General features: G+C 55.8%; 2 protein-coding genes and 1 long non-coding RNA gene across 4 annotated transcripts; 2 read left to right on the top strand and 1 right to left on the bottom strand.

Annotated features, from left to right (window-relative positions):
• The first annotated feature begins 25 nt into the window (after positions 1–25).
• Positions 26–4320, top strand: ADPRS (ADP-ribosylserine hydrolase). 2 transcript variants are annotated; one of them, XM_015883255.3, is made up of 6 exons: positions 26–222; positions 553–649; positions 1088–1295; positions 1388–1572; positions 1658–1758; positions 2118–4320. In XM_015883255.3, exons 1-6 carry the CDS (start codon positions 36–38, stop codon positions 2408–2410), a joined length of 1071 nt encoding a protein of 356 aa, XP_015738741.2. In that variant the 5' UTR covers positions 26–35; the 3' UTR covers positions 2411–4320. The 2 variants fall into 2 exon arrangements, with proteins under 2 accessions (XP_015738741.2, XP_015738740.2); XM_015883254.3 differs by having other exon boundaries at positions 26–255.
• Positions 4028–27081, bottom strand: COL8A2 (collagen type VIII alpha 2 chain). The gene is made up of 3 exons (XM_015883240.3): positions 26917–27081; positions 11826–12005; positions 4028–8845 (listed from the first exon to the last, which is right to left on the bottom strand). Exons 2-3 carry the CDS (start codon positions 11986–11988, stop codon positions 6924–6926), a joined length of 2085 nt encoding a protein of 694 aa, XP_015738726.2. The 5' UTR covers positions 11989–12005; positions 26917–27081; the 3' UTR covers positions 4028–6923.
• Positions 6931–10700, top strand: LOC146758135 (uncharacterized). The gene is made up of 2 exons (XR_014935147.1): positions 6931–7070; positions 9186–10700. It is a non-coding gene; the product is annotated as an uncharacterized LOC146758135 (long non-coding RNA).
• Positions 27082–27757: the final 676 nt, after the last annotated feature.

The following is a 27757-nucleotide window of genomic DNA, read 5'->3' as shown; positions in this document are numbered from 1 at the left end:
CGCTGTTGCCGGTCCGGGAGGCGTTGCGACGCAAGATGGCGGCGACGGGATCGTGTTCAGGCCGCGCTGCCTTGTCCCGTTCTCGGCCTCCTCCTTCTCGATTCCGGGGCTGTTTGTCCGGAGCTCTGCTCGGTGACTGCCTGGGAGCCGTGTTCGAGGGTCGGAGCGTGGTGAAGCTGCAGGATTTGATGAGCTTTTTAAGCGGCCTGGAGCCCACGGGCGGTGAGGGGGAGCCGGCAGGGAGCGCTCAGAGAGGTGGGGTAGGCCCGGCCTATGGGGGGGGACACAGGGATGGGAAGCGATGGGATGGGATGGGGTCCATTGAGTTGTGAGGGGTCTGTGGGTCTCCATTGAGCTGCGAGGGGTCTCTGGGCCTCCATTGAGCTGTGAGGGGATCTTTGGGCCTCCATTGAGCTGTGAGGGGTCTCTGGGCCTCCATTGAGCTGTGAGGGGATCTCTGAGCCTCCATTGAGTTGTGAGGGGTCTCTGGGCCTCCACTGAGGCTCGCAGGGAAATGGGTGGTGAGACGAAGTTTGTATCTCTCTGTTTCAGAAACTCTTACCTACACGGATGACACGGCCATGAGCAGGTCTGTGGTGCAGTCACTGCTGGCCAAGAGGGAGTTTGATGAAGTTGACATGGCCAAGAGGTGAGGGAAAGCATTTCCTTACATGTTTGTTTGTTGCTATTTGTGTCTGTGCTTAATTTAGCTGGTGGATATTAGTGAGGTCAGCCTCGCTTTGTTTATGATCCATTTCCCTTTTGGATCCCCAGCCCTGGTAGCATTTGGTTCCACTTAAGAGAGGGCATTTATTTGTTTAGAAAACACTTCCATTGAACTCGAACAAAAGACTTTCTTTGTGGTTGTGACCCAGGGAAATGTTTCCAGTTTGCTTCTATTTCAAAGCTCAGTTGAGAGGGAAACAAGTGGGTTGTGGGAGACGTCTGTGCGCCATTCATACACTATGCCCTCTTTTCACACTGAGGTCAGTCAGTTGAACCCTGGCTATTACAGAGCTGTCCCTATGCTGCTAACTCACTTGTATTCTTTCTTGCCTGTGTAACTGCTGCTGTCTTGCCCACGCAGGTTTGCTGAGGAGTACAAGAAGGAACCCAACAGGGGCTATGGGATGGCTGTTGTCAATGTCTTTAAGAAGCTGCTGAGCCCCAAGTGCACTGATGTGTTTGAGCCAGCAAGAGCTCAATTCAACGGGAAAGGCTCCTATGGAAATGGTGGTGCCATGAGGGTTGCAGGCATTCCCCTCACCTATTCTGATGTTCAGGATGTTAAGAAGGTACAGTTCTGGGCTCATTGGGGCACCCTGTGACTGCCTGCTGCTGGGTGGGTCCCACTCTGGTCTCGCTAATGATACGTTTTCATTCACAGTTTGCAAAGCTCAGTGCTGAGTTAACCCATGCCAACTCCTTGGGCTACAACGGGGCCATCCTGCAGGCCCTGGCAGTGCATCTCGCCTTGCAGGGAGAGCTCAGCAGGGAGACCTTCCTTGAGCAGCTCATCAGCCACATGGAGGATGTAGAGGCGGATGATAAGTCTCTTACTGATGCCCGAGCGTAAGTAGCTGTACAGAGCACTTAACTCTGCAGAGTGCAGTCCGCTCTGACTCTTCACAGCCTCTCACTGCACTCTTGTTTCCAGGCTGGGATTTGAGGACTTACCGTTTTCAAGGCGTCTGAAGAAAATAAAGGAATTTCTGGAGCTCAGCAGCGTTCCCAAAGCGGATGTATTGTTTGAATTAGGTATGAAATTCTTTGAGTTCCAACCCTCTGTTTGTGGGAAGAAAATTGTCTTGCTAATGAAAACTATCTTGAAGGATATTTCTTCCTATTCTAAAATCTCATCTTAATGGCTCTCAGATCTTAATGTTGGATAGGATTAAGTAAATGTGTCCTGTCAGGCTATTCTGATGTAGGTGGGATGTTGTCTGGGGTGGGGGCAGTACTGGTGAACCGTGGGGAGTCTCCTGCAAGCTTGTGGTGATAAAATCAGTAATAAAGGTGTTGATGGTGACATTGCAGTGAAAAAGGGAAAGGGTGCCTCTGTGGGAAAGAGGACAGGAGTGCTCTGCAGCACTGAAGGTGGTTGGTTTTGTTAACAGGCAATGGCATCGCTGCTTTGAGGTCTGTCCCCACTGCCATTTACTCCTTCCTGCGCTGTATGGAAGCTGACCCAGACATTCCTGAACACTACAACAACCTGCAGAGGACCATCATCTACTGTATCTCTCTGGGTGGTGATACAGACACCATTGCTACCATGGCAGGAGCCATTGCAGGGGCTTATTACGGGGAAGAACAGATACCCCCGAGTTGGGAGCAGAGCTGTGAAGCTTTTCAAGAGACACAGAAGATGGCAAATAGCTTACATGAACTGTACTGCCAACGGCTCTGAAGGGAGTGCGTGTCTGGAAGGCAAAGTAGGTGGTTGCCTCTGCTTTTCTGGTCGTAAAGTTGGTGGTGGATCCGTGCAGATGCAGTGAGCCTCCATCGAGGAGACACCTGCTGCTGTGAGAGGTGGAAGCACAAGCTGGGGTTGAAGAGATGGGACATGGCTGCATGTGGTGCCTTGGACAGTGGGGGCATCTCTGAAGTCCAAGAGTGTCAGGTTTTCATAAGATTGCTGCTTGCTTTGTCCCACCCTTTTATAACTGTGCCATTTTGTCATTCCTAAGTGGTGTCTGAATCCACAGATGTTTTGCTGCTTTCCTCTACTGCCGTGTCCTTCATTTCCTTTGGTAGCAGCCTCTCAAGCAGCGGATGCATGTCCTTAAAACACTGACAAGTGTGAGTGCTTGTTCTCAACTGACAAGCAAAAGGATCTGGGTGGGAGCCTTCAGAGAAGCACCCTATGGGAGAGGCTGGAGGCCACCCTGTGTGGAGGGACAGGTTGCCTCCTTCAGTGTGGAGTGAGGATGCTGCAGATGAGCAGAGCTCACAGGGAGACTGACTTCATTAAAGGCAGAATGGAAAGTGGCTGAGATTGGAGAACGGATTGCTTTGCATTTTGTGTTCCCTCGGATAGCTGGCTCACATTCCTGCAGCTACTCCAGTCATTTCATAGTTCCTAATCCTCATATTCGTGTGTTTTTAATTCTGTTCTGTTCTCACCAAGGGAGATTGCTGTTTAAATCTGTGCGTGGAGAAAGATCATGAAACGTAGTGTTAAGCAAGGACTGAATTCTTGGGAAGGGTTAAAAGAAGATGAAAAGACTGTTGGGATTTGAAGCTGGTACCGTTGTGTAGGAATATTCCAGCACAGCTGTGTTGTTCCAGTTTTAAATCTGAAACCTTCCCAAGGGAGCTGGTCAGAAAGGGAATAATAGCTTGTGTATGGCACCTCTGAAGAGGGTTACAGGCTTCTAATAATTAAAACCAAAAGGGAAGAGGCAAGCAGTCGTCATATGAAAGTGTGTATAGATGTGAATGTGGCAATGTAACTCTCTGTTATCTCTCTAATTGTGACCTGGGATGTGGATGTTGAGCACAAATGGAGTTTGCTGCCTTTTGGTAACAGCACGTGGCTGCTGTGGGTTTCACACTGTGTGCACGTGTGGAAAACCTGGGTGTGTGGGGTCATTCCAGACCTTCCTGCCTCTGCTTCCTTCATGTGCCAGTCTTCTGCGTGGTGCTTTAATGGGTTTTACTTGTTTAAATGAATATCTTGTTCTGAGCTCACGTGGAATTTTGCTCTCTCGTACGTTTCTGTGTTGTGCTGCAGATCTGAGGTGTAAAATGTCAGATTTTTCACATTTTCCTGCCAGAGATGTCAGATTATTCATGGGGCTGTTTAAAAAAGAGGACGTTTTCCTGTTATAGGAGCTGGAGAATTTTAAAACGTTTGGAACTCATGAAGGACAGAAGTTTCCTGTTTAAAAAATAGAGCTTGTTTTAGGCCAGGAATGAAACCCAGACTGAAACACTCAGCTCTGCCCCACAGCTGTGGTCTCCTCTGTCCCATACCCACAGCTCTGGGGGGGGCGAGGAGGACAAAAGCAAAGCCAAGCCCAGCTTTGTACAATAAGTTTTATTGATGGTTTGTCAATACAATCAAGTACTGCAGTTTTAGTTCCGAAGGCCAGTTTCTGATCACCAAAAGAGTGCATTTTAGACCAACTTTGACTATGACAGTGCATGTAATAAGTATTTACAAAACTAAAAACCTCTAAATGCTAGGTTAGAAATGGAGATACTAGAGGCAAATTTAAAAACAAAAAAACAAAAAAAAAAATAGTAAAGATTTGTATATAAAAACGCACATTGTAATGCAGTTTTCATCATTAAAAATAGACATACTTCATCCAACCCAACCTGGTTCTTGAGTGTGACACACCACGCAGTAACCCTCCCTGCTGGTGGATATCACACACTCAGTACTCCAAAATATCTTCCTGCCCGTGCTGGGGTTAGTGAGCAGCTCCTCATCCTCTGCATCGTCCTTGGAGCCCATGTATGTGTGTGTGTCACATCTCTGCCTTTCTGTTTCTACGTGTAACAGGTGATGCAGCTGCTGAGGGTTGGTGACGGTTGATGTGAAGGGAAAGTGAGATTGTAAAACAATATCTACAGCGCTCAACGGGTTCCTGGTTTGGTTATAGTGAGTATTTCTGCCATTGCTTTTTGCCAGATAGAACATGACGTTTGCAGCAAACCAGAACAGAGCAGAAAGGCTGAATGTAGGTTAGAACACAGTATAAATAAGTCGCTTTGTTGAAGAAGAGGACTGAGCTTCCACCTGGGAGCACGTGGAAGCTGCTGACCTCCTGCAGGTAGTGTGCACGTCACACTGTGTGCCATGGGGCTGCTGGCAGAGCCGGGCCCAGTGTGCTGGGATCCCACCTCACCAGCTCCAGTCTGTGCTGCATCCCCAGGGATCACTTTGATGGAGGAGGCACAGGGACGCAGGCTCAGTCCTTCAGCCCTCCTCCCAGCCTGGGCTTGAGGAAAGCATTCGAGCTTCCACTTTGACATTTGGGGATTCTTTTGGCTCCTGTTCCTGCTGGGAAATAAGCAGTACCCAATGGGCCTGGCACCTCCCTGCTGTCAGGACTCACAGCATCCAGTGGCATCAGAAAACTCTGGGGCTGCATTTCAACTTGAGAAAGTTTCATCACGCCACGACTTGCAGCTCTGCACAGAGGGACGTCAGCCCCAACTGCTGCCCCTTCAGCTTCACACCTCCTTCGTGTTTCTTATGCGCAGGGCTGGGGATGTTTCCATGAGGAAAAGAAAACACAACCAACCAAACCCAAACCAAAGTTGTTTAAATATCTCGTACAGTCCGTCCGGAGAGCAGCCCCAAGTCTCGTTCTTGCTGCGTTTTGTTTCTTTGGCCATAGAGAAGGCTCTAGGAAAACATAAGACTGTCAGCTGCTCAGCTGGTGACCAGATCATCCTTGTTTCCTCGGGGATGTTCCCTTGCAGAGGGGCACGCAGCAGATCACCTCCAGCAGCACACAGCTCACCTGGGATGAGATCTGCTTTCCTCTATGTGCAGGTGTTGATTGCTGCTCCACCATGAGAAAATCTGCAAAGCAACACAGTTCCATTCCTTCTGTTGGCAAGGACAGAGCAGCCACGTGGTCAGCATCCCACATTCCTTCCCCAGAACCTCGCAGCTCCTGTTTGGTCCAATGGCATCTTCAAGCATTAAGAGAACAAAGCGGCAACAACAAATGGGAATGTTTTAACAGAGGAACGCACCTGGAATGGCGTGCTCTCACAGAACCATATTGCACTACACTTGTACGTAACATTGTTAAGTAGATCATAGCACCGTTGTATGATGACGGAACGGAATGTCAGAGCGATGGCTGCTCCTTGGTTGAAAGAAAGAGAAGATGGGGAACGCCGATGTGAAAGCTGACGTGTGGTGAAGGAGTGGGGCAGTGAAGCAGGCTGTGCAGGCGGCTCCTGCGGGGAAAGCCAAACTCCATCTGCTGGCACACCGCAGTGCCACTGTGTTGGCATGGGGTGACATGCTGTGAGGCCAAGTCTTTGGGCTGCAAAGAAACGTATCCAACCTTGATAATTCTGTGATTCTGTGTGGGATAGGAGCAGCCCTCGGGCTTGCTGGGTTAATGCAAGAGAGGACCGCTGTTAGCACAGGGGTCCCAGAGTCCCTGCAACAGGCTGTCGTCCTCCCAGAGACCGATGCCTGGATGGTTTTGTTCCTAAACGTGCTGGGGAAGGGCTAAAAAATAATATTTACTTATTCTAAGAAGGTGCTTATGCATGAAGTGTTCCATGTTCTCTGATTGTAAATCCAACCACACTGGATCCGGAGTGAATCAGACACTGCTTCAAAGCAGCTTGAAGAAACAGGCATCAGGGAGACTGAAACTTGGACACTGGATGGTTCGGGAGGGAAATCCTCAACCCAGCAAGGATCTCTGTTGCTGTATGCGTTTGTGGTAAGTGCTTGGTCAGCAAACAGCATCCACCACATCGGCTGTGTTTATTTGACTGTACTCAGAACGGGAAACGAGGGCACTCATTGTAGACTGGAGGGGTCCAATCCGCTGTGCTGCCCTCTGTGGATCACAGAGCAATGTACCTCATAATAGATCCTTGCCATCCCAAGCGAGTTCCTGTGCTTGATGTGCAGTCACTGGGGGAAAGCTGTTCCAGATACACCTTACTGAGAAAGTTACCTCCCGCCCTCCCTTCCTCCTGCCCCTAAAAAGAAAGAAAGAAAGAAAAACGTCTCCTTTTCCGATGACCCTTTTGACTCATGGATCGAACAGCGTGAAGCAACGTCCCGCAACAACGGCTCGCGTTCTTCCCAGTGATTCTGTATTAATTTTAAAAGTTTTTTTTATATATATATATAAAAAAAAAAAAAAGACACAAAAAAACATGACAGTTTATGGCTAAAGTGGGTGAAAAGGAAATGAGCCCAACAGCCGTTATGTGGGGCAAAGCAGGAACCCAGAGAAGGAGGAGTGGATGTATTCCGTGGAGTACAGCCCGTTGGCCTGATCAGAGGGCATCTGCACCCAGACCTGGTCGTTCTCCTTCAGTTCAAGCACGGCACTGCCCGACGCCTGGTCCAGGTACCCCTTTTTGTACTCGTCGTAGGTGTAGGTGGCGGGCACGTTGTTCTTATAAAGAGCCACCCAGACGTTGGTCCCTTTGACGTGCACGTGGTAGGCAAAGTAGTAGATGCCGGAGACGGGGCAGGTGAATATCCCTGTGACCGGGTTGTAGCCGTTGTGCCCGTTGTACAAAGTCCGGTCGAACTTGACGGGCATGCCGGACGCCGGGAAGGGGGAGGTGAGGATGGCGGTGAAGGCGGGTGCGATGCGGGCAGAGAGCTCCCCTCGGCCGTACTGCGGTTTGCCTGGTTTGCCATTGCCCAGCACGGCCCCTTCCACGCCGCCATCGGGCAGATGCAGCCCCGCGATGCCCGTCTCGTCAAACACCCCCGGTGCTCCCGGTGGTCCAGGTGGCCCTGGGGGGCCGGGCGGCCCGTTGAGCCCCGGTGTTCCCGGCATTCCCGGTGGGCCGATGGGGCCGGCCATGCCAGGCTCACCCATCTTCCCTTCACCAGGAACCCCGGGGAGCCCCGGCTCCCCTTTGAGCCCTGGCAGCCCCTGAGGCCCCATGGGCCCTGCAGGTCCCTGCAAGCCGGGGATGCCGGAGGGACCCCTCAGCCCCGGCTGCCCCGGGATCCCACCATCCCCTTTGGGCCCGGGGCCACCCATCAATCCTGGCACCCCGGGGAGGCCGATGAACCCTGGTTCTCCTTTGGGGCCCGCTGGGCCGGGGGGGCCCTGTGAGCCGGGCAGGCCCCTCTCTCCTGGCACTCCTGGTTTCCCTGCAAAGCCATTTGGGCCCTGGTCACCTCGCATCCCTGGCATTCCCGGTGGCCCACTGGGCCCCGCGTCACCCTTGGGGCCTGGCAGCCCATGTTTGCCTGGCAGCCCCATGGACCCCGGTGGGCCCGGTGGCCCGATGACACCAGCAGGGCCCTGCTCGCCCGGCTCACCATCAACTCCAGGTTCCCCTTTATCACCAATGGCTCCCGGCACCCCGGGCTGCCCGCGGTCTCCTTTGAGGCCGGGCATGCCTGGCTTCCCATAGCCTGTGGCACCCGGCAAACCAGGGGGGCCACGGATGCCCGGTTCCCCCTTTGGCCCCATGGGGCCCTGTATCCCTGGCACCCCTGCTGCACCTGGGACACCGATCCCATCGATGCCGGGTGGCCCCCGTGGCCCTGCAGGGCCAGGCTCCCCACTGACCCCCGGCCCCCCAGGGGGGCCCATGTCACCCTTCTCCCCTGGTGCTCCAGGCAGCCCATCAAGGCCAGGTTTGCCAACGCCAACAGGTCCTGGCGGCCCTGCAGGGCCAGGAGGGCCACCATTGCCCCTTGGGCCCGGCAGCCCTGGTTTCCCCACTCCATTCTCACCCTTCATCCCCCTCTCCCCACGGGGTCCCGGCTCTCCTTTGGGGCCAGGCTCACCCCGAAACCCCGGCAGCCCTGGGCCACCTTGGGGTCCTGGTTTCCCATTGACTGAGATGCCAGCAGGCCCTGGCAGCCCTGGGGGGCCGGGCAGACCTCTGGGCCCTTGCTCTCCCCGCATGCCAGGTTCACCCTTGGCTCCGGGCATCCCCTTCATACCCGCCTTGCCAGGCAGTCCTGGGATGCCAGGTTTCCCAATGCCAGAGAAGCCAGGGGGCCCCGCAGGCCCTGGCTGACCGTGCATGCCCGGCTTCCCTGTGCCCGGCTTTCCTGGGTATCCGGGGGGCCCGGGGGGGCCACGTGGGCCGGGCTTCCCTGGTGGTCCTGGCTCCCCTTTGAGGTCCATGGGCAGCAGCGGCGGCATATCTGCGGAGAGAAGAGAGCACAGAGCTTTACTGGGGCGGCAGCTGATTGGGGACACATTGAGCTGCCATGTTGGGGTGCCTCCAGTTGGCAGCACCTCCATTTTGCCACACTATGGGGCTGAGGGATGAGATCCCATGGTGGGATGGGTTGGGGTTGGACTGAGTGATCTCTGAGGTCTTTTTCAGCCTAAATGATTCCCATGAGGTTGGGGCCTGGAGACCTGTGCATGGCTGGGTCCCCTTTGGGATTAAAAAGAGAACACTGACATGTTATTGAGGGCCCTGAGAGGTGATGTGCGACTCATTAAGACACATTGATGGTGTTTTCTGTCCCCATCCAGAGAAGTGGAGAGAAACTTCCAAAGGAAAAAGCGCTGAGGATGGAGGAAAAGCTCCAATAGCTGCGAGGGAATCGCAGCCTCGACCGCGTCCAAGTGAGTCAGCCCAGCTGGGAGCGGGCCGCCGCCGCCTGACATCTCAAGAATTTATAGAGCTCTTTTGCAAACGGATATAAGAAAGAAAGTAATGGGCTGAGAGACTACAAAGAGAGCAGGGCCGGATTACATGCCCACCGCAGCTCCGCGAGAAAAGCGCAGACGTGAGCATAAATCACCCCCTGAGCGCGGGCGGGTGCTGCAACACATGACATGGGGAATGGGTGAGAAAGGGGAAACGCAGCAAAATGCCTCTGGGGAAGCTCAGAATGAAGGGAGAGCTTGGAAGGAGCACAGCTAGAAACGTGAAGGGAAGAGAACTCGGCACCTCGAGCTCACCCAGCACAGAGCAGGGCGGCAGCTGCCAATGCTCATCCCCAGCGCTCAGCCTGCCCCATGCACTGCAGTGCAGCACATGGAGCTGCTGCTGGGTTTGTGCTCCTCACCCCAAAAGCCGTGTGGGAAAGCAGGGAGACATGAAGGGCATTAAGGAACATTTCTGGGGCTTGAATTCTGGAAAACTTTTTATCCGGAAAATGATTTCAATGTGCTTCCTTCCCCCATTCCCCCCCACCACCACAACCCCCCCTTCCTCATCCCCAACCCCGTTTTATTTTTTCCTTCTTGCCATGGTTAGAAAAGAATGGATTTTCTAGGTCATTTTGCATGGGATCAGAACGAGGATCTACAGCTGAGCCCGTGGAAAGGAGAAGCTGCTCACGCAGCCGCATGGAGCAGCACAGCAGAAAGGCCAGGCATGGGCTGCCAGCCTGCAGGCGGCCAAAAAGCAGACGGGAAAACCAAACCGGGGACGTTAGTGGGGAGAAACTGGGACACTGCAGCCCCAGCGGTATCCGATTTCAAAAGCCCATGTCTTACCACAGACGCATGTCTCGGAGCTCTGCGTTTCACAGCAGCAGCATGGGGTTATGTGTTCCCCTCGAAGCATGAACAAAGCTGCCATGAATGCTAATGCTCCGAGCCAGCTGGGGCAGGGGAAGGGGGAAGGAGTTCTATGAGCTCTCATCTTGGCCCTGTGCAATGCATGGGCACTGCCTAGTGTCCAGCCCCTGCCCATAGCTGCATCCATTCACCCTGGACTCTACTTTGGGGTTGGAGCAGCTGCTTGGCACCCCAAGGCAAACAGCCCTGTCTGTCTCATTATGTGGCACCCAAAGACCAGCCCTGGTCCCCCAGATTGGGGTCCCGGCCCCCACATCAGGCTTGGGAGTAGCAGGGACGTGCCTTGCCAAAGGAGCAATTACACAGCATGGAGCTCAGAGGGATGCGGGAGCTACAGGTATCCCCACCTGCCTCCATCTCTCCTGTTGTTATTTGGGGGGCTCAGCAGGGGTCCTCCACCTGCTGTTTGTTCTGCTCTGTCCTGAATCACTGCAGCCCTGTGCCCACTCCAGCCTGGCACCTGTGCAGCCCCCCCAGCACACATGGGCTGCCTTGATGTGCATGGAAGGAGGAAAAAAAGCAGGAAAAGCAGCAGGGAGATACTTGAATCCAGGCCCATCAGCAGCTGAAGTGCTGCTCTTTGGTGAGGCTGAGCTGGAAGGTTGTGTCTCTGGCTGGGATTCAGAGAGCAGCTCTAGAACAGCTGAGAAGGGGGCAGGGAGCGGGGGCTCCCAGCACGTTTCTGCTCCAGGTTTCACTGTGTGTTTTCTGACACATGTGCTGAGCTCAACTCCTGATAAGCCGTTCCTCCCTGCAGTAAATCAGCCACCAGCAGCTGAACTTTCTCCAGTTTCTCCTCCCAGAGCCAACACTTGGGTTTCCTGGGGGGTCCAGCTCTGAGTGAGCTCGGGGGGTCCCGGTGGCTGTTAACCCCTTGGATTGCCCCATCCCAGTGGCTGGGCATTAAGAGAGCCGGGCTCTGCAGCAAGGACAAGCAGGGAATGCATGCATGAATGCATGGCATGGAAGCAGGATGTGCATGGAAGGTGGAAGCAGACAAGGTGGAAGCAGCAGCTCAAAGCCAGCGGGTGTGAAGGGCTGTGGCTCAGCTGGAAGCTGCAGCTGGGCTGGCTGCTCCCTGCAATGACCTCAGCTCCTCTGCCCCTGCGAGCAGCACATGTCGCCTGGTGGGGATTGATTTAACACGTGTGCTTGAGGAAATCACTCTCACTTTATGCTGGGCTGGGTCACCCAGCTCTGGACTTGGCCCTTTCTCTCCTTTCCCAGCTGGTGTGAAACACAGACAGGGAAACAGGATAGGTGGAGGACGAGCCCAGAGCCACTGCAAATGGGCAGGATGGGAGGAAAAGAGCAAAGGGCTACGGGGCTGCTTTGTGTATGAGCTCCCAGAGTGAGTTTAACCAGGATGGGGGGTGGGGGGTCAGCTTCTCTATGCTGATATTGACAGATACCCCTTGGGGTTTTTTAGGGGTAGAAGCACCTGCTCAGAGGGCACTGACCATGGGGTCTGGGTGTGCTGGGCAGAGCTCAGTGGCTGAGGGATGCTATGGGATGCTGCAGGCAGATTGGTCTCGCAGTCAGCATCACCCCCCCCCCTCCCAACCCCCTCCGAGCGCCCCTTACCAAGGTACTGCCCTTTGCCTTCCCGAAACGGGGGTCCCAGGGGCCCCTTCACCATGGGCTGCATGTACTTGACCTGCGCGTATCCGGCTGCTCCTCCAGCTGCAGCCACTCGAAGTCCAACCAGCAGCAGCAGCAGCAGCAGCACCGCAGCGTCCGGCAGCATCCTGCTCCACAATGCTCCTGTGGACAGAGCAGCAGTGAGGAACCCAGCAGCACCGTGATGCCAACCCCCAAAGGAAGAGCCCCAAATAGAGTGGGACCCCCACACACAGTGAAATTCCCCATTGCTTTATACACCCTTTGGTGCAGGGAAAGCCCCATGTGTGAGCAGCATCCCCAGCCTGAATATCCCTTATTGGATATAAACACGCTGTGTGCAGACACCTCTCCCCCCCCAGCGACGTTTTCAGCTCGGTGCAAACAGGTTGATTTGCAAATAGTGCTTATTTTTGGAAGCTTAAAGGACACGTGATGTGCTTGTTTCCCTCCTCCTCGCAATAATTGAGCCGTGGTGGTAATTAATGAGCATTAAGCCCTTCTTTGCCTCTCCCCGCCGGGGCAGGGCTGCTGTGTGCTGGGATTTCATCGGAATTTCCTGGATGGTTTTTGCTGAAACAGCAGCAAGAAAAAAAGAAGAAAATTGGGAGCAAAGAGGGGAGAAATAAATGCATCAACACAAACAGAAGGAAAGCAATTGAGCAAAGGGAACAAGGCTGCAGGTGTCAGATGGGTCCGACAGGAGCCGTGCTGCTGTCTGTCTGCAGGGTTTAGCAGAGGAACGCTGCTCTTTATGAAGCATTATTTTACAGGGATCTGTTTAAGGGGGGGAAAAAAATCCCATTTTAAGGGATTGCAGCTGTAAAAATACGGTTTCTGCTAAATAAAAGAGGAGAACAAACCCCTGAATCAGCTATTTATTTGTTTGCCTTACCTGGAATGACCCCCGTGCCTCTGGCTCTGACTTCATCCCATCCTCTCCTTCCCCATCTCTGCTCTCTGCCACCCAGGCCTTACCCAGCCCTGTCCCCCCATGACACAGTGTCCCCATGGGAAGCTTCTGGCTGTCCCACTCCTTGGCACAGCCGGAGCAGAGGGGGATGTGTGCTCTCCATTAACACAGCTGAGCAGTTCTGCTGCACTCCCCATGGGCTGTGGGGCTGGGATGAGATGTGGGGACCTCCAGCCCCTGGTCCCACACCACCCGGTCCCTGCAGTTGGTGACTTCATAAGAACCAAAGGGAGACATTTGGAGATCCGCACGATGAATAAAGTGCACGCAGTGTGTGTGAGGCTCCTTCATGCCCGAGAGCTGCATTAAGCAGTGCTGGTTAATTGCTACTAGCAGCCACATAATGGGTCCATCCTCTAGGGCTGCTCCTTGCATGGGGCTGGGAGCCAGCAGGGATGGTCCCCATGCTCCCAGCTGTGATGAGATGACCTAGAGACCCTGATACAGCACAGAGATCTGTTATGGAACGTACAGCCCTGGTATGGCACAGGAGCCTCTGGTATGACATGGAGACCCCAAGTACACCACGGAGACCCCTGGCATGGCACTGAGATCTCTGCTATGGCACAAGGACCCCTGATGCAGTGTGGAGACCCCCGGTAAGGTGTGGTGGCACGGCACAGAGACCCCTGGCACAGCACAAGGGACCCCTGGCACAGCTTCAGAGCTCACAGCCGCCGCACTCCCCCGGCACCGCGTGAGCAGGACGTGTTAAAAACCCCTGGCACGCAATGAAAGCACCAGGGAGAGAAAAATCTCACACTTCCAGTCCAAGAACCGAGACAAGAAGTGTCACCTTGTTCTCACAGGAGCGTGGGGCCGGGGGAGCCCCGCAGACAGGCTGTGCCTTGTGCTCCCAGCACCATCCAGCGCAGCCCTGGCACCTTCTCTACTTTCGCCCCCAGCCCCATGTCCCAGCCCCCGGCACGGCCCCGCGCACACAACCCCGCACTTGTTCCTAAGGCTGTGGCTGATTTATGGCTGCTGTTATTTAGATATTAAGGACGGGGCCGGCAGGCAGCTCAGCGCCCGCTCGCTCCAAGGCTAATTATTTTAAAGTCAATACAGGCGGTCTGCGGGGGAGCTGAGCTGGTGGTTGGAGGTCAGTGAAGCGGAGAAGTTGTTTAAACAGCAGTAAAAGCCCCATCAGTGCTGGTCACAGCAATCCCAGATCCAAGCCTGGATCCAACCAGAGCTGTACCAACCTCTGGCCACACTCATGAGCTACCAGGAGGGGTGACACCACCCCACGCCCATCCCTGTGCTGTGCACTGGGAGTGCTTAGACACGAGGATCAGTGTCTGGGCATGGGGATGGGTGCAGCATTGCACAACAAAACACATCCCCCATCTCTGCGTGGATATTGCAAGGAGAAAGCGTGGGGCGGCATCGGCGCGTGGGTGGGCTGCACTTGGCCGCCACCGGGTCCCATCCAGCAGCTCCATCCCCGGTCATTTGCAATAAAAAAAAAATACAGCAGGGAGGGTTTCCAAGCCCAACACGGGGCTGGGCGGTCTCCAGCAGGAGGTAAATGATTGGGTTTGTGCTACGCATGCTTTAAAAATAATAATAAAAGGAGGCGAAAACGAAAAGTGAGCTATTGAAAGGGAGAGAGAGAGCACGGTGTTTCCGCAGGACGGGCTGTGGGAGCCAAAGCAGTGCACGGCCGAGCAGTGCAGGAGCACAGGGAGAGGTTTGGCACAGAGAGGCCTTAATGCACGACGCCGGATCGCAGCCAAAAGCTGCTGTACGCACCGCGCGGATCCAGGGCCTCGCCCAGCCTTCATCAGAGGGAACAAGAAAACATTTTCTTTGACGAAAGAAAAACATCCCACCCCATCTGCACACAGCTTCCTGCTGCCCCGGGTCTGGGGCTGGTACGGGGCTGGCTGGGCATGGCATGGCACTACATGGCACTGCATGGCATTGCATGGTGCTGAATGGCATTGCATCATGTTGTATGGCAAGGCACAGCATGGCATCATGGCATCACATCACATGGAACAGCACAGCATGGCACGGCATAGCATCATATTGCATGGCATTGTATGGCATGAGGTGGCACAGCATCACTGCTTGGCACAGCACAGCATCACATCGGACAGCACGGCACAGAGTGGCACAGGATGGCACCACATCAGATGACACAGCGTGGCACAACGTGGTACAGCATGGCATGGCATCATCACATTGTTTGGCACAGCTCAGCATGGCACAGCATGGCATGGCATGGCACAGCACGCTGCACTGCCCTTTGTCCCCATCACTGCAGCTCACAGCGTGCTGCAGCCAGTGCTGGCCGTGTCCACCCGCAGCACTCGATCCAGGCAGGAGCTGCAGCCAAATGAACTGCAGAGCTGGGGGCTCCGTGCTAATTAACTCCTGCTGCACTAACAACTACCGCGGGCGATCAGAGCGCACGGGGCAGCTCAGGGCACGGCGAGGTGCAGAGCTGCAGCGGGATGAGTTGGAGGGCTGTAAGCACAGGAGGCTGCCCCCCAACCAGCTGCACTGTGCTGGGTGCACACCCCACGCTGGGTGCTGCTCCCTGTCCTAACTCGCCTCCCAGCACACCCAGCCCACATGCAATGTGTGATGTGCAACGTGCAGGGAGCAGCGGGAAGGACACCCTGCCCCAAGGGATGATGACACATGGGACGTGGCACAGATGCACACGTTGCACACTCCTCGTGGTGCTGAGCAGCCCGGATCCCCACTGCGGTGCTGACACTGGGGTTGGTGCCACTGTTGATCCCACAGCTGTGGGGTCAGGGGTTGGCTAAGGCGGATTAGTGACCCTGGGTGTGCGTGTGCCGCAGAGCAGCAAGGCGTGAGCAAGGCGTGAGCCTGACACAGGGCACAGCTCAGGCCTTAATCCCTCACCCCCAGCTGTCAAAACTCAGCGCTGATCGCAGCTGATGCGCACTGCGACGGTGGCACCGTGATGCCTACAGAGCTTTGGGTGTGTGTATTGGTGGGGATGTAGATCAGCCTGGAAAATTCAGGCCCCGATGTGTCCAAATGTGGTTTGTGCTCTTAATGTTTCTGCTCTTAAAGCCCTTATCACAATCCGCTGTTTCACTGCATCCAGCAGCAGGTGGGTCCTGAGTGCTGCACACAGCAATGCTGTGCCCACACCGTGGTGTGATGCATCCAGGCAGTGTGGGTGCTGGCAGCGCACAAGGATCACAGCTTTAGGATCATGAAGAGCAGCTCCTCACCCAGCTGTGCTCAGCCAATTAAGAGCTCAGCCAATTAAAACTGCTCAGGACTTAAAAGCAGCACGCTGGGGCTGCTCTGTAGCTGGGTGTAGGATGCTCTGCCTGGTTCCCTGCACCCTTAGGGGATACAGGGACTTATGGGTCTTTGTGGGCACGTTCCCCTGCACCCAGCCCCATAGAGGGCTCCGGCTCCAACCCCAGCTCTGCCAAATCTCAGACTGTGCAGCACTAATAGCAGGGTTGCCTGCCAGGTGCATAGTTGGACCAGCCAGACTTCACATGCCAAACCACAGGTATTTTATGAGACGTTTCCTGTTATGAAGACATTTTTGTGGGGTTTCTTTTTTATTTTTCCCTCCTCTCTTCTTCCCCTCTCCTCCTCCTCCTGGCAGAATGGTGCCTTCCCTAAACCAAAGGCATAGACTGGGAGCTGGGTGCTGCTCAATGAGGGTGGTGGTGCCAATGGGTCACATTGTGTTGTGCATCACCTGCTGGGCACTGTAGCTCCAAGCCAGAGCTGTGCCATGCTGGTTTGGTGACGTTATGCTGTAGTCTAGGCTGGAACCTTCAGCCCTGCAAGCTGTGCTGTGCTGTCCTGCACTATATGGGGCCCTGTCCCCAAGTTGGTTCTGCAGGATGGGAGCTGCTGCCTGGCCATGCTGAGCAGTATGGATGCTTTGAGGGCATTTTCAGGGTGTTCTCAGCACCCTGCAGTGGTATAGGGACACCAAACCAACAGCTGCACAGGATCAGCCCTGAGCATCTCAAATCCCAGGCACCTGCTCAGCACCCTGCTGCACCTGCATCACTGGGGCTCAGCCCTTGTGTTCTGTTTGGGGTTGCTGAGGTCCCAGCATCACCCATGGTGGGAAGCTGAGCCACAGGGTGATGCTGGGGGCTTTGGGGCTGCTGGGGACCCTTGTCTGCACCCCAGCCAAAGCCACAGCTGAGCCCCAAAACTGAGCACTGGTTTGAGGCTGGGCAAAGTGGCTTGGCACTCCTCCCTTCTCCTCTGGAGTGCTTTTATTCTCCTCTTTGATACAGTATATTTTATAAATAAATGTAATAGCATCCGTCTGGTCCCATACAGATGGGTCGGTTTCTGGGCAGGCGCTGAGGATGTGCTGTAACTTTGTGCCTGGGAAGCCTTCAGCAGATGCCACTGAGTCAGCACAGCTGGGCACCTCCTGGCACCCCATCCCTCTCCATAGCCCTGTGCATGGAGCAGTGAGCTCTGTGCCCAGCTGCCTTCCAAAGGATGGATGTGCTCCATCCATCGCATCCTTGTGCTACTGTAGGGACACCCCCATGTGAATCCTGGTGCCCTGCAGCATCCCACTGTTCCTCCCTGTCCCACCCCAACAGTCACATTCCCTCCTGTATTTGTGCTGTGATGAGGACCTGGGGGTCCCCAGACCAAGATGACCCCCAGCTGGGGACACAAACACTGCCTAAGTTGGGGTTACTATGGGCTCATCCCACGCTGGGGATGTGCTGTGCCACCACCAGCACCCACAGCCCTGCAGCTTCTGGGGTAAGTGCAGGGAAATCTTGTTTGTGCTCCTCTAATATCGGCCCTTCTGTTTTGCATTTGCTCTTTCTTCAAAGATACGGAGCAGCCTCTGCCAAGATTCCTGAGGAGATATCCTCAGCAATGCAGACCACGCTCCCCACCAAATTCAAAGAAAACAAATGTCAGGCCAAGGATTGATATGAAATAGTTTAAAAATGAGAAAAAGCTGCCTTAGAGCTAGGTTTACATTAAAATACATTTCAGGACCGGGAGCCTCGACTGCTGGGAGGGGGGCAGGAAGGATTGGGTTCCCGGGCAGTGAGGTGCTGGCCCCGCTCCCCCGGGCACTGCTCCTTCTTGGCTCCCCATCCTGCCCATATCCATGGGGGTGCTGGGGATGGCACCAGGTGTGGGGCCAGCGCTATGGGGGGACAGAACCGGAGTGGGGCCCCTCTCTTGGTCCTGCCCTCGCTGTGCCCTATAAGGATGACTGACAAGCCCAGCCTCAGCCAGGGGATTTCATGGGTTTAAGGCATGTGACTTTTTTTTTCTGTGTTCTGTCAATTAACCCATTAAAACAAATAAGTGTGACGGTTTCCTCCCCAGCCAGCCCCAAACACCCCATCCCCATGGCTGCAGCTCAAGGCACTGAGCCCTGCGTGCCCCCATCCCCTCTCCATCACGGCGCCTGTTTTCCCCCTCCCTGAGCAGGTCTTTGCCGGGCGGGTTTCACACCCCCATCCTCAGACACCCTTCGTTTATGTTATTTCATGTAATTGAATTTATGTCCGCCGCCTCGTGGTCCCAGAAAGCCCGAGGTGTGCAGTGGAAACTCTGACACGGCGCTACCAGAAACCGCGCTCCCACCCCGCGCCGCCGCCGGCTCCGGTTTCATTTTGCTCCATGCTGAGAATGGGGATGTAGGGGGGTCTGGGGGGGCACCATGTGAGCTCTGCTGTGTGTCCCCCCCTCTCAGCACAGCCCAATTGGTGGTGGGGTGAGACAGCACAGTGGGGCTCTGTTCTATGCTGGGGAGACACCATATGCGTCCCATGGCACGTGAGCAGCCATGGGGATGGAGGAGGGTTGGGTAAAATGGTTGGGTAAAATCAGGTCTTCTCAATTTTTTTTTCCCAGAATCATGTTTGGAAAAAATGTGTCCAACGTTGTCACAAGATGTTTCAACACCAGCGAAATCAGCTGGTTTGATTTTTCAGTTCGAGGGGTTTTGGGGTTTTGGTTTGTTTTATATATATATTTGTTTTTATTTTTGTCATTCCCACATTTCTTTTGTCTCACAGCTGAAAGCCTTGCAGGGAATTCCAGCTTCTCCAGGGTCTGGGGAGTGCTCCAAACCTCCCAGCTCCCTCTGAACCCTTCAGCTGAGGCACCAACCCAGAGCTCATCCATCCCTTCATCCCACCATCCCTCCCTCCCTTCCTCCATCCATCCATCCCCCCATCCATCCATCCACCCACCCAACAGAAGGACCCAGTGTTGCCCAGCACCCAACACCCTGATGCTCAGCACCACGTACCCAATGGTAGCCAATGTACCCACACTGAGAGCTGTACTCTCAGCTGCTGTAAAGGGTTCTGGGTCCCCCTGCCCAGACCTCAGTGTCCATCCTCATCCCATCAGCTGAGCACTGGGATGGGGGTGCAGATGAGGACAGCAGTGCCCATCCCAAGGGGAAAACGAGCACTTCTGGCCCTGAATTGTGAAGGGAGCCCACAGGAGCAGCTGGCTCCAAATGAGCTGCAGAGAAGTGGGAGATGTGTGTGAGTTCAAAGGTCTGGCAGCACCTCAGCCAGCCCTGTGTCCCAGTGCAGCACAGAGCTCCGGACTCAGCTGTCTTTACGACCATTGATGCACAGCCAAGCAAAATGTGGGACCTGGAGTTCAAGCAGCGGTGCAAATCAGTGAAGAAGACAGTATGTTTTCTTGCTGGGACCTACTTGTTTCTGTTAGCCCTCAGATAGGGCAGGGTTGCTCTGTTCCTGCTAAGGATGCAGCCACATGCCCTCCTTGTAGGAAATGAAGCCCAAACCCCCTGGTCATGGCTGGCTGGTGTTGATGGGCACACACACCCCGCAGCTCACCTCTTTCCCACATTTCTGCACCCTGCTTTGGCCAACAGCACACAAAACCCCACTGAAGGAGCTTTTTAAGGGCAGGTTTTGCATGAAAAAGCCAAAAGCTGGCGGCGGCGCGGGGCAGTGCCCCGTGGCACAGGGGCATGGGACAGCTCTGCCCCTTGGCCTTTGTCCTGGCAGCTCCGGGTGCAGAGCTGGGGCCGAGGGATGCATTTATTACAAAACCTTTTGTTTAGGCTTCAAGCTGGAAAAACACTCAGCTCCTATTTTCCATGCAGAGCTCCGCTCCGGGCGCTGTCATGCGGGAGCCACCCTCTGCCCACGCTCAGCACCCGCTTCCCAAACCCCATAGTGCTCCAACCCCACGCACAGCCCGGTGCCAGCCCGGCCTCACCACTGGGGCCACCACTTATTTCCATTATAAACCAGTCTGGCAGCGAGACGGAGCCACAAGGGCTGAGACTGGGGGCCGTCCCCTCACTGTCCCTTTGCTACTTCTGCCCCGTGCCAGGGGAGCGGAGATGAGGCAATGCGCGGTTCGTCTCCGCTTCACACAGTGTCCTTTGGCACAAAGCAGCGGGACACCATTCACGCCATCCATCCCCACGGGTCCAGGCTGCTATGGGGCTGCGGGGGCAGCCAGGCACCATCCTGCCCCAGGGCTGACCTCAGACCAGGCGCCTTCCGAGGACTGGAAATCACATGGGATCCCAGAGTGGGGCACATCCGTCACCGCGCCGCGCTCCGGAGACGCGCTGTCCCCAGGGCGAGCAGGCAGCTCATCAATCCCATCTCTGTTACCAAATTGTGCAAGGGGCAGGGATGGCATCCAGGCATGCAGGGCACCCCACGGGCTTCCAGGAAAACACAGCTCCAGGGCACTGCTGGGAAACAAAGCACCTCTCCGAGCAGCAAACAGCCCAGGTGCCGGGCAGAGCCATTCCAGCCTGTGCCCTCAATGCCTACGGGAGCAGCTCTGGGTGTGTTCATGTCTCTGCCTTCTAGGAAATGGGGAGAGTGAGGTTCTAGGAAATGGGCAGCATCAGAGCCCCCGGATTGAGCGTGCCATGCCCCGCAGAGCTCTGGGTTTCTGGCTGCCTCACTCTTGGGCCTGCATGGGATTTATGGGACTTCACATGCGGCAACGAGACATGGGGAAAGAATTAACTCGACCTATTCATCCTATTTTTCTAGAGGACAATTCTAAAAGAAAATAATACAAGAGCAGAAAGCCATCCACATCCAACCCAAAGCTATTGTGTGGGGAATGGAGCAGGGAAGGGCTCCGGGTTGGGTTGGGGGCAGTGCTGGGGTGGGTGATGCCAATGGGGCTCTGAGCCCAGCACCAAGCAGCACAACCAGCCCTGCCCCACGCTGAACATCACGGCCACGCGAGCCTTGGCGGAGCTGTGAGGCTATTTCAGGAACTTTCAGCACCACCCAGAGAGGTGTCCGATGCTTTTATTTATAAACCCACTGGCTCCTGCCCAGCTCCATGCAGGAAAAAGCCCCGCGGAGCCAACGCAAGCAGAGCCAGCAGCATCCCTGCATGGAGGGAGGCGATGCTGGCTGGGGTGAGGATGCTCCAGTTGAAGTGGCTCAGAGCTGCCCAGCTCGGGGTGATGCAGAACCAGCCCCCATCTCTGCAGCCACCCCAAGGTGAGCAATGCAGTGCTCCATGGACTGGGCTAATGGGGTCCATTTGCTGGGTAGTTCTTGGAATAACAATTTGTATCATCCAAAACAGCAAAACCACAGAAGGGGATCGGCTTGCAGCCCGGCTCACCAAAGCCCCTCATCGGGGGCCCCGCAGCCCCCAGTCTCCAATTGGAGAAAACTCAGTGTAACCAAATGAAGCAGCACAGCCAGCACAGAGCTGCCCCACAAAGCCCACAGTGGGCTCTGCCCAGATCCCACCCTACAGACTGCACAGTGCCCAGCACCAGCTGCTGCTGCCTGCCTGGCAGTCACCCACACTGCGGCCTCACTGGCATTTCCCTGACCTTTGGGACAAATGGGGTTGTTCCTCCTCCCACAGCCTTCCAAATGCCAGACAGGGGGAGGCAGCTTCTGGCTGCACCCTGACCCCACAAAGGGACCAGAGGCCAAAGGGGGCAAAGCTGCCGTCGCTGATGGGCTGCCAGGAAAAACAGCAAAATCTGTGTGTAAAAGGGGGTTGAATAAACCACCTTTCCTTTGCTGTGGGACAAGGCAGGGGCTGCCCTGTGTGCTCCTGGTGGGGGGACCAGCGAAGCCCCCACCCCATCCATGCACCATAGGGAATTCAGGTCTGCCCGGCAGCGCTCCGGGTGCATTCCTGCTGTAAGCACGGCGGATTTGCTGTGCTTTAAGAAAAACGAGAAGAATGTTTTGAATGAAATTAATTCTCAGGAGCCCCACGTTTCATCAAAGAGCTGCCCGGGCACGGCTTGGCACGGGGTCAGTCCTATAGGCTGGATGGACCTTCCCTTAAGGGAGGAAAGTACCGGTATGGGTATAAAATAATGACAAATCATTGCCCATCTGCTGATGGAGGAGCTCACCTGAGCTCATGGTTTGCATTCAGCACTGACACTGAATAACTACAAAAGAGATCCTCCCCAGCCCCAAAGCTGCTTGGGATGCTCAGTGCATCCCTGACCACACATCAACCCAAAGCAAAGCGCAGGCGAGGTTTTGGGGTGAGGTTATCAATGGGATCACTGTGGGCCCCAGAGGACTGGGATTGATGGCAGGGAGCAGACAGAAGTCTCGCTGCTGTAACCCAAAGCCCCGATGTGGGGGATCGGACCTGGAGTGCCAGGCTGTGCTATCAGGATACAGCAAGAACAGGGCGCTCGGTTCTGCCCTGGCTGGCACAGAGAATACCTTTCTGAAAGCACGGACAATGCGTGTTTGAGGCTGAAAATATGCTGCTCTGGCAGAAACCCACATAGTTAACCTCGGTGGGCATCGGCGGCTCGTACAGAGGTGGGATGGCAGAGCTCATTGCTGACCCCACAGCACTCAGAGCAAGCAGGAGGCACGGCGATAAGTGGTGAAATTAAAGCTATGTGGAATGCAGGCAGAGTTCTGCAGCTGTGCCAGGGCTCTGCTGCCTTATCTGCACTACTGTGCTGTCCTGACACTGATATCCCCTCGGCAGTGATGTGCCCTGATGTGTACCCAGGCTCTGGGCTCTCACCCCGAGGAATGGGGACAGAGCTGTGCCAGCGTCCCTAAAGGAAAAATGCAACCCCAGCTGCTGAATGCAACCACAGCATTCTGATGGGAAGCCATAAATCAGCCCCCAGTGCATCCTTCAAATTAACCTGGGCTGAGAGCAGGTGAGCTGCCTTGAGCACCAGGGTGCTGACCCCAAAGCTCTGCTGCTCCTGTGGCAATGGGGCACCCCTGGCACTGCTGACCCTCAGGGCTGTAGGGAAGGGGAGAAGCCAAACGTGGCTGCAGAGCTGGGCACGAGGCGGCCCAGCTGCAGGGCTTTGGTTCCAGGGGGAAACAAAGAGGAGACTCTGATTTAGGCTAATGTGCCCCAGAAGAAAGGCTGTGTCCTTGTTTGCTCCCGCGGCCGCATTGTCTGCGCATAAAGGAGGGGATCGATCTCACCTCGATACCGGCAGTATCGTCTCATTCATCTGGATGGGGCTCTTTACAAGACCCCTTCTTTACAATTTAGATCCCTGGGAACTTGGAAGGCAGCAGTGAAACAAAACTCTCCGCAGGAACAATAAAGAAGCTCTCAGCAGCCGCCAAGGGAGATCTGCACGGGAGGTGCAGCCCCACAGACCCGAGCTTTGGGGTCTGAATTTTGGGGGCATTCCTGGAGCCATATCCTCCCCATGATGGAGGCATTGCTATGGGGCAGTGAGCACTGAGCCCCAGTGCAAGAGCTGAGCACTCAGTGCAAAGCACCCACAGTGGGGCTGTGCCTCTCCATCCCCTCGCTGCCTGCACGGAGCAGCAGGTGGAATCGCAAAGGGCTTTTTCCCTCCCTGCTCACCAAACCCTGTCCTGCACAGAGGAGCCTGGAGAGTCTCTAAGGACAAACATCTGTGGATGGGACCGAGGGACGGGCTCGGCCCCAGGGGAGGCAGAGGAGATGAGACCCTGCTGTACAGCAGCCGGGGATTTGGCGGAGGTTCCTTCCTGCGCTCGGCAGCACCGAGTGAACTCAGATGACATCGGGGCCACGGGAGGCCACGGAGCCTCCGCAGATGTTGGAGGGGATGGGAGAGCACCCCGTGCAGCTGCTTTGGGGCTGCTTTGTTCCCTTCCACTCTCCAACCAACACTCAACTCCTGTCTGCAGCACTCGGAAATAGTGCTGGGGGGGTTCAGAGGGAACATGGGGGGGTTGGGGTGGGATGTAGGGAAGGAAGGGCACAGCTCCTACAGCAATAGGGATGCACACAGCAACCCGAGGTTTGCAGCCCATGGACCTCACTGCCCGGCACGACCCCGAGCAGATGTGCTCAGGACATTGAAACCCATCCAGCCGAGAAGGCCCCGCGCAGTTGGGTTTGATCTCAGTGCTTTGATGTCCGCAGACGATGCACGGGGTTGTACAGAGAGCAGACAGCCCCGGGGAGGGGGTGAGGCACAGGGATGTGACTCAGGGATGGCTCCGACATAGGGGGAAAAGAGGCTTATGGTGTCTGCTGGCATCGGCCGTCACACGGGGACAGCATTGGGCTGAGCCATGTCCCCATTCCTGGCATCACCTGCAGCCCCACGGGGCTCTGTCCTATGGGATTCCTGCAGGGATTGGGATTTTCCAGTCAGCCCCCACAGAATATCCAGAGGAGAGCAGGGCAGAGGGGCAGCGAGCCCCTGGGTGTGAGCCAGTGCCCACTGGTGCCCCCCAGCTCCCCCAAACAGGCAGTTAATTGCCTTAATTAGAGCCCAGGGCAGAGCACAGCTGGGGGAATCTGCATCAGCCCAACAGCCTGTGCCCCTGTGAAAGGGGAAAGCTTGGAAGGGGGAAATGGGGGAAAAAACAACTGAAATTCAGCATCTCCTCCTCCCTCCCCTCCCGGGCTGTTGGGTCTGTTGTCACAGACGCTTTCTTTAGCACAGGGGGAATGGAAACTCAGCTGCCTTCCGAGCTGCAGACAAGTTGAAATATGAGAGAATGACAGGGGGAGTGTGTGAGAAAGGGGAAGGGAAGGGCCCTTCACGCCCCTTCCATGGGGTTAATGCGTTCTGCAGGTGGCCGTGCCCGGTGCTGTCAGAGCTGTGCTGGGAGCTCAGTGCAGTGCAGCACCCATGGGCACAGGAGCCCACTAATGGGAGTTCTGCCCTTCACATCACAGATGCCACAGGGGATGGAGCATTGGAACTAGGCACGTTAGAACCAGCATCACAGGGGATGCTGCACAGCACATAAGCAGCTCACACTGCGTGGAGCTGCCTGGAGACGAGAGCTCCCCATGGGCTCCAGCCCCACACCTGAGCGCACCCCAGATCAGACATCACTGCTTTGTTTGAGCTCCCCAGCTCCTCCAGAGCACACAGATACCCCCAAGGCCGTGCTTGTCCCTCCAACCATTGCTATGAGCCCGATTCCCCCTTGCAGCACTTCTTAAGAGGGATTTCTCAACCACATGAGCACAGCGGGTGCAGAGCAGCCCTGGAGGGAGGCAGGGATGTTTGCCCTTTGCCACCCCACAGGAGCAGCCCAGCAGTGCCTGGAGCCCCATAGATGGTGCTGGGGGGCTGTGACCCCGATGCCGGAGCAGACAGCAGCCTCAGTGCTCCCCCCCTGCTGCTTCCAAATGGGAAACCAAAAACCCAACGCTGTGCTGAGCCCCTGCCAAGAGCCACGGACAGAAATATCCTTGATTTCACCAAGGTGTGAATAACTTCTGACACTTCTGGGGCTTACTGCCTTCAAAATCCCCCAGCAGTCCCCATTCACACTCCTCACAACTGCGTTTCATATGAATGGAATATATGAATCACTGCAAAGAATTTAAATGCTCGTACAAAGGAAAGCTCCCTTCCCACAGCCAGACTGTGCACAGCCTGGAACAAAAGCACCGAGGGGAAGGAGCCCAGCGCAGGGTCACCAGCACACTGACACCCATGGGCCCCAATGGGGCAGCTCTGCATTGAGCCCCCCCCTGATGACAGCACTTTCCAAAGACCTGAGGAGCCCCTGACAGCTCTCAGCTTCAATCCTCAGCTGGAACAAACAGAGAGGGAAAAGGGCTTTTTTTTGTTTCGGACCAGTTTTGTTTTCACTGCTTCTCTCCCCCCCCAGGCAATAGGGCGAGGAAGAAAAATGTAATCCGAAGCCTGGCTGGGGTTGGGGCTGCCATTGCTCCCTGGCATCGCAGCCCGGCGCTATCCGGGGGGCAACATCTCCCCCTCCATGCTCACATCCCCCCCCTTTGACATTCATATCCCCAGCTCAACACTCAGCCCCCAACAGATGGAACAGCACCGTGCCACCCCCGGAGTGGGCAGTGCCCATGTGGGGGTCTCGCAGCACCCCAACCCCCCCATCCCAGCCCTAAGCACGCAGGGTTCGGTCCCCGCACGGAGCCGCTTTGTTTCCCAGTGTCCCTCTCAGACAGATCAGAACTGCATTTTTACAGAAGCAATAAAAATCCCAGGAATTCACCGGCCTTATGATTTATTAAACATGTTCCCTATAGCAAAGCCGCCCGCAGATGAGAAAATAGAGGCAGCGGGTTATTGCTGAGCCCTCGGGGGAACGGCCGGGGGGATCTCGGTGGGTCAATGGGAATGTTCAGAGCTCGGAGGAGCAGGAGCCAATTAACAGCAACTCTTAAGAAGCACCTTGCTCTGCTCCGAGTGCTCGGGAACGAGCTGCCCCCATCCCGCCCCATCGCTGCTCGGGGCGATGTTTTAGGGTGAAGCTGCATCCCATAGAGCCAGGGCAGCCCCAGCCCCACACGGGCACAGCCCCACAGGGCTCAGTTTGTTCCCCAATCCCTTCTACCCGCACGAAGTTCGGAGCGCGATGCCGTCGGGCAGCGCCGGGTCGCGGTGGGACAGCGCTCGGGGGGCGATTAAACGGGACCGGGGGGGGAAACGGGGGGTGATAAAAGCTCGTAAGAACTGAAGAGCAGCGGGTGGGTGAGCAGCTCCCCAGGGCAGAGGGTTGGAAAAGCGATCTCGGTACGGGGAGAAGCGATGAGCAGCGCTGCGTCTGCTGACCCGACGGGCAGGAGCTCAGCGCGGAGCGCGGCCACACGTGCGCGCAGGTGACAGCGGGGCGACCTTACCTCGGCCCGGCGCTGCTCAGGGTCGCATCGAGGGGCGGCCAGGCTCGGTTCGGTTCGGCTCGGTTCGGGTCCTGTCGGCACGGCTCGGCACGGTACAGCCTGCCCCGGGCGCGGCGGGGCCGGGACGGGGCCGGGGCCGCTGTGGCTGCGGGCTCGGGGCGGTGCGGGGGGCGCGGAGCGGGGCGGAGCGGGGCCGTGCGGGATGAGGGAGGGGGCGAGGGGCCGGGCCGGGCCGGGCCGGGTTGGGCGGGCGGCGGGCAGGGTTTGCTCTTCGCTTTTTTTTATGTTTTTCCTATTTCTTTCCCCCCCCCCTTTTTTTTTTTTCTTTTTTCCCTTTCTTCTTTTTCTTTTAATTCACTTCCATCTTTATAAATAGTTTTATTCACTCTCCTTTATTTAATTACTTTTCCTGTTCTTACTTTTCAGCCGATCCTTTCCCCAGCGTTACTCCTTCCCAATCAGACAGTGAGCAAAATCAATCCCTACACGCAGTCACTCCCCCCATCCCCGGCCCCATCCCTGCTGTGTTGGAGGGATCATTTCCTCAGTGCCCCACAGGTCGCACCCCCCAGAGGGTGTTGGGGTATGCAGAGCCCTGGGGATATACATAGCATATAATAGCAGCGATAGGGATGGGGAAATATCATCCCTGAGCTTGGCTGGGTGCTGGGGATGGGATGGGATGGGATGGGATGGGATGGGATGGGATGGGATGGGATGGATGGGATAGATAGGATGGGTGCAGTGGATGGGATGGATGGGTGCTCCATCCTCTTTCCCCTTCTTGGCCTGGAGCGAGCTTGCTCCTGCTCTGCCCCAAACCACCCCCATGCTCCTTAAG

Source organism: Coturnix japonica, chromosome 17 (assembly GCF_054131305.1).
Source record: "Coturnix japonica strain WE chromosome 17, WE-NBRP24, whole genome shotgun sequence".
NCBI lineage: Eukaryota > Metazoa > Chordata > Aves > Galliformes > Phasianidae > Coturnix > Coturnix japonica.
The sequence above is the reverse complement of the archived record's forward strand: the minus strand, read 5'-3'. Positions and strand labels throughout refer to the sequence as shown.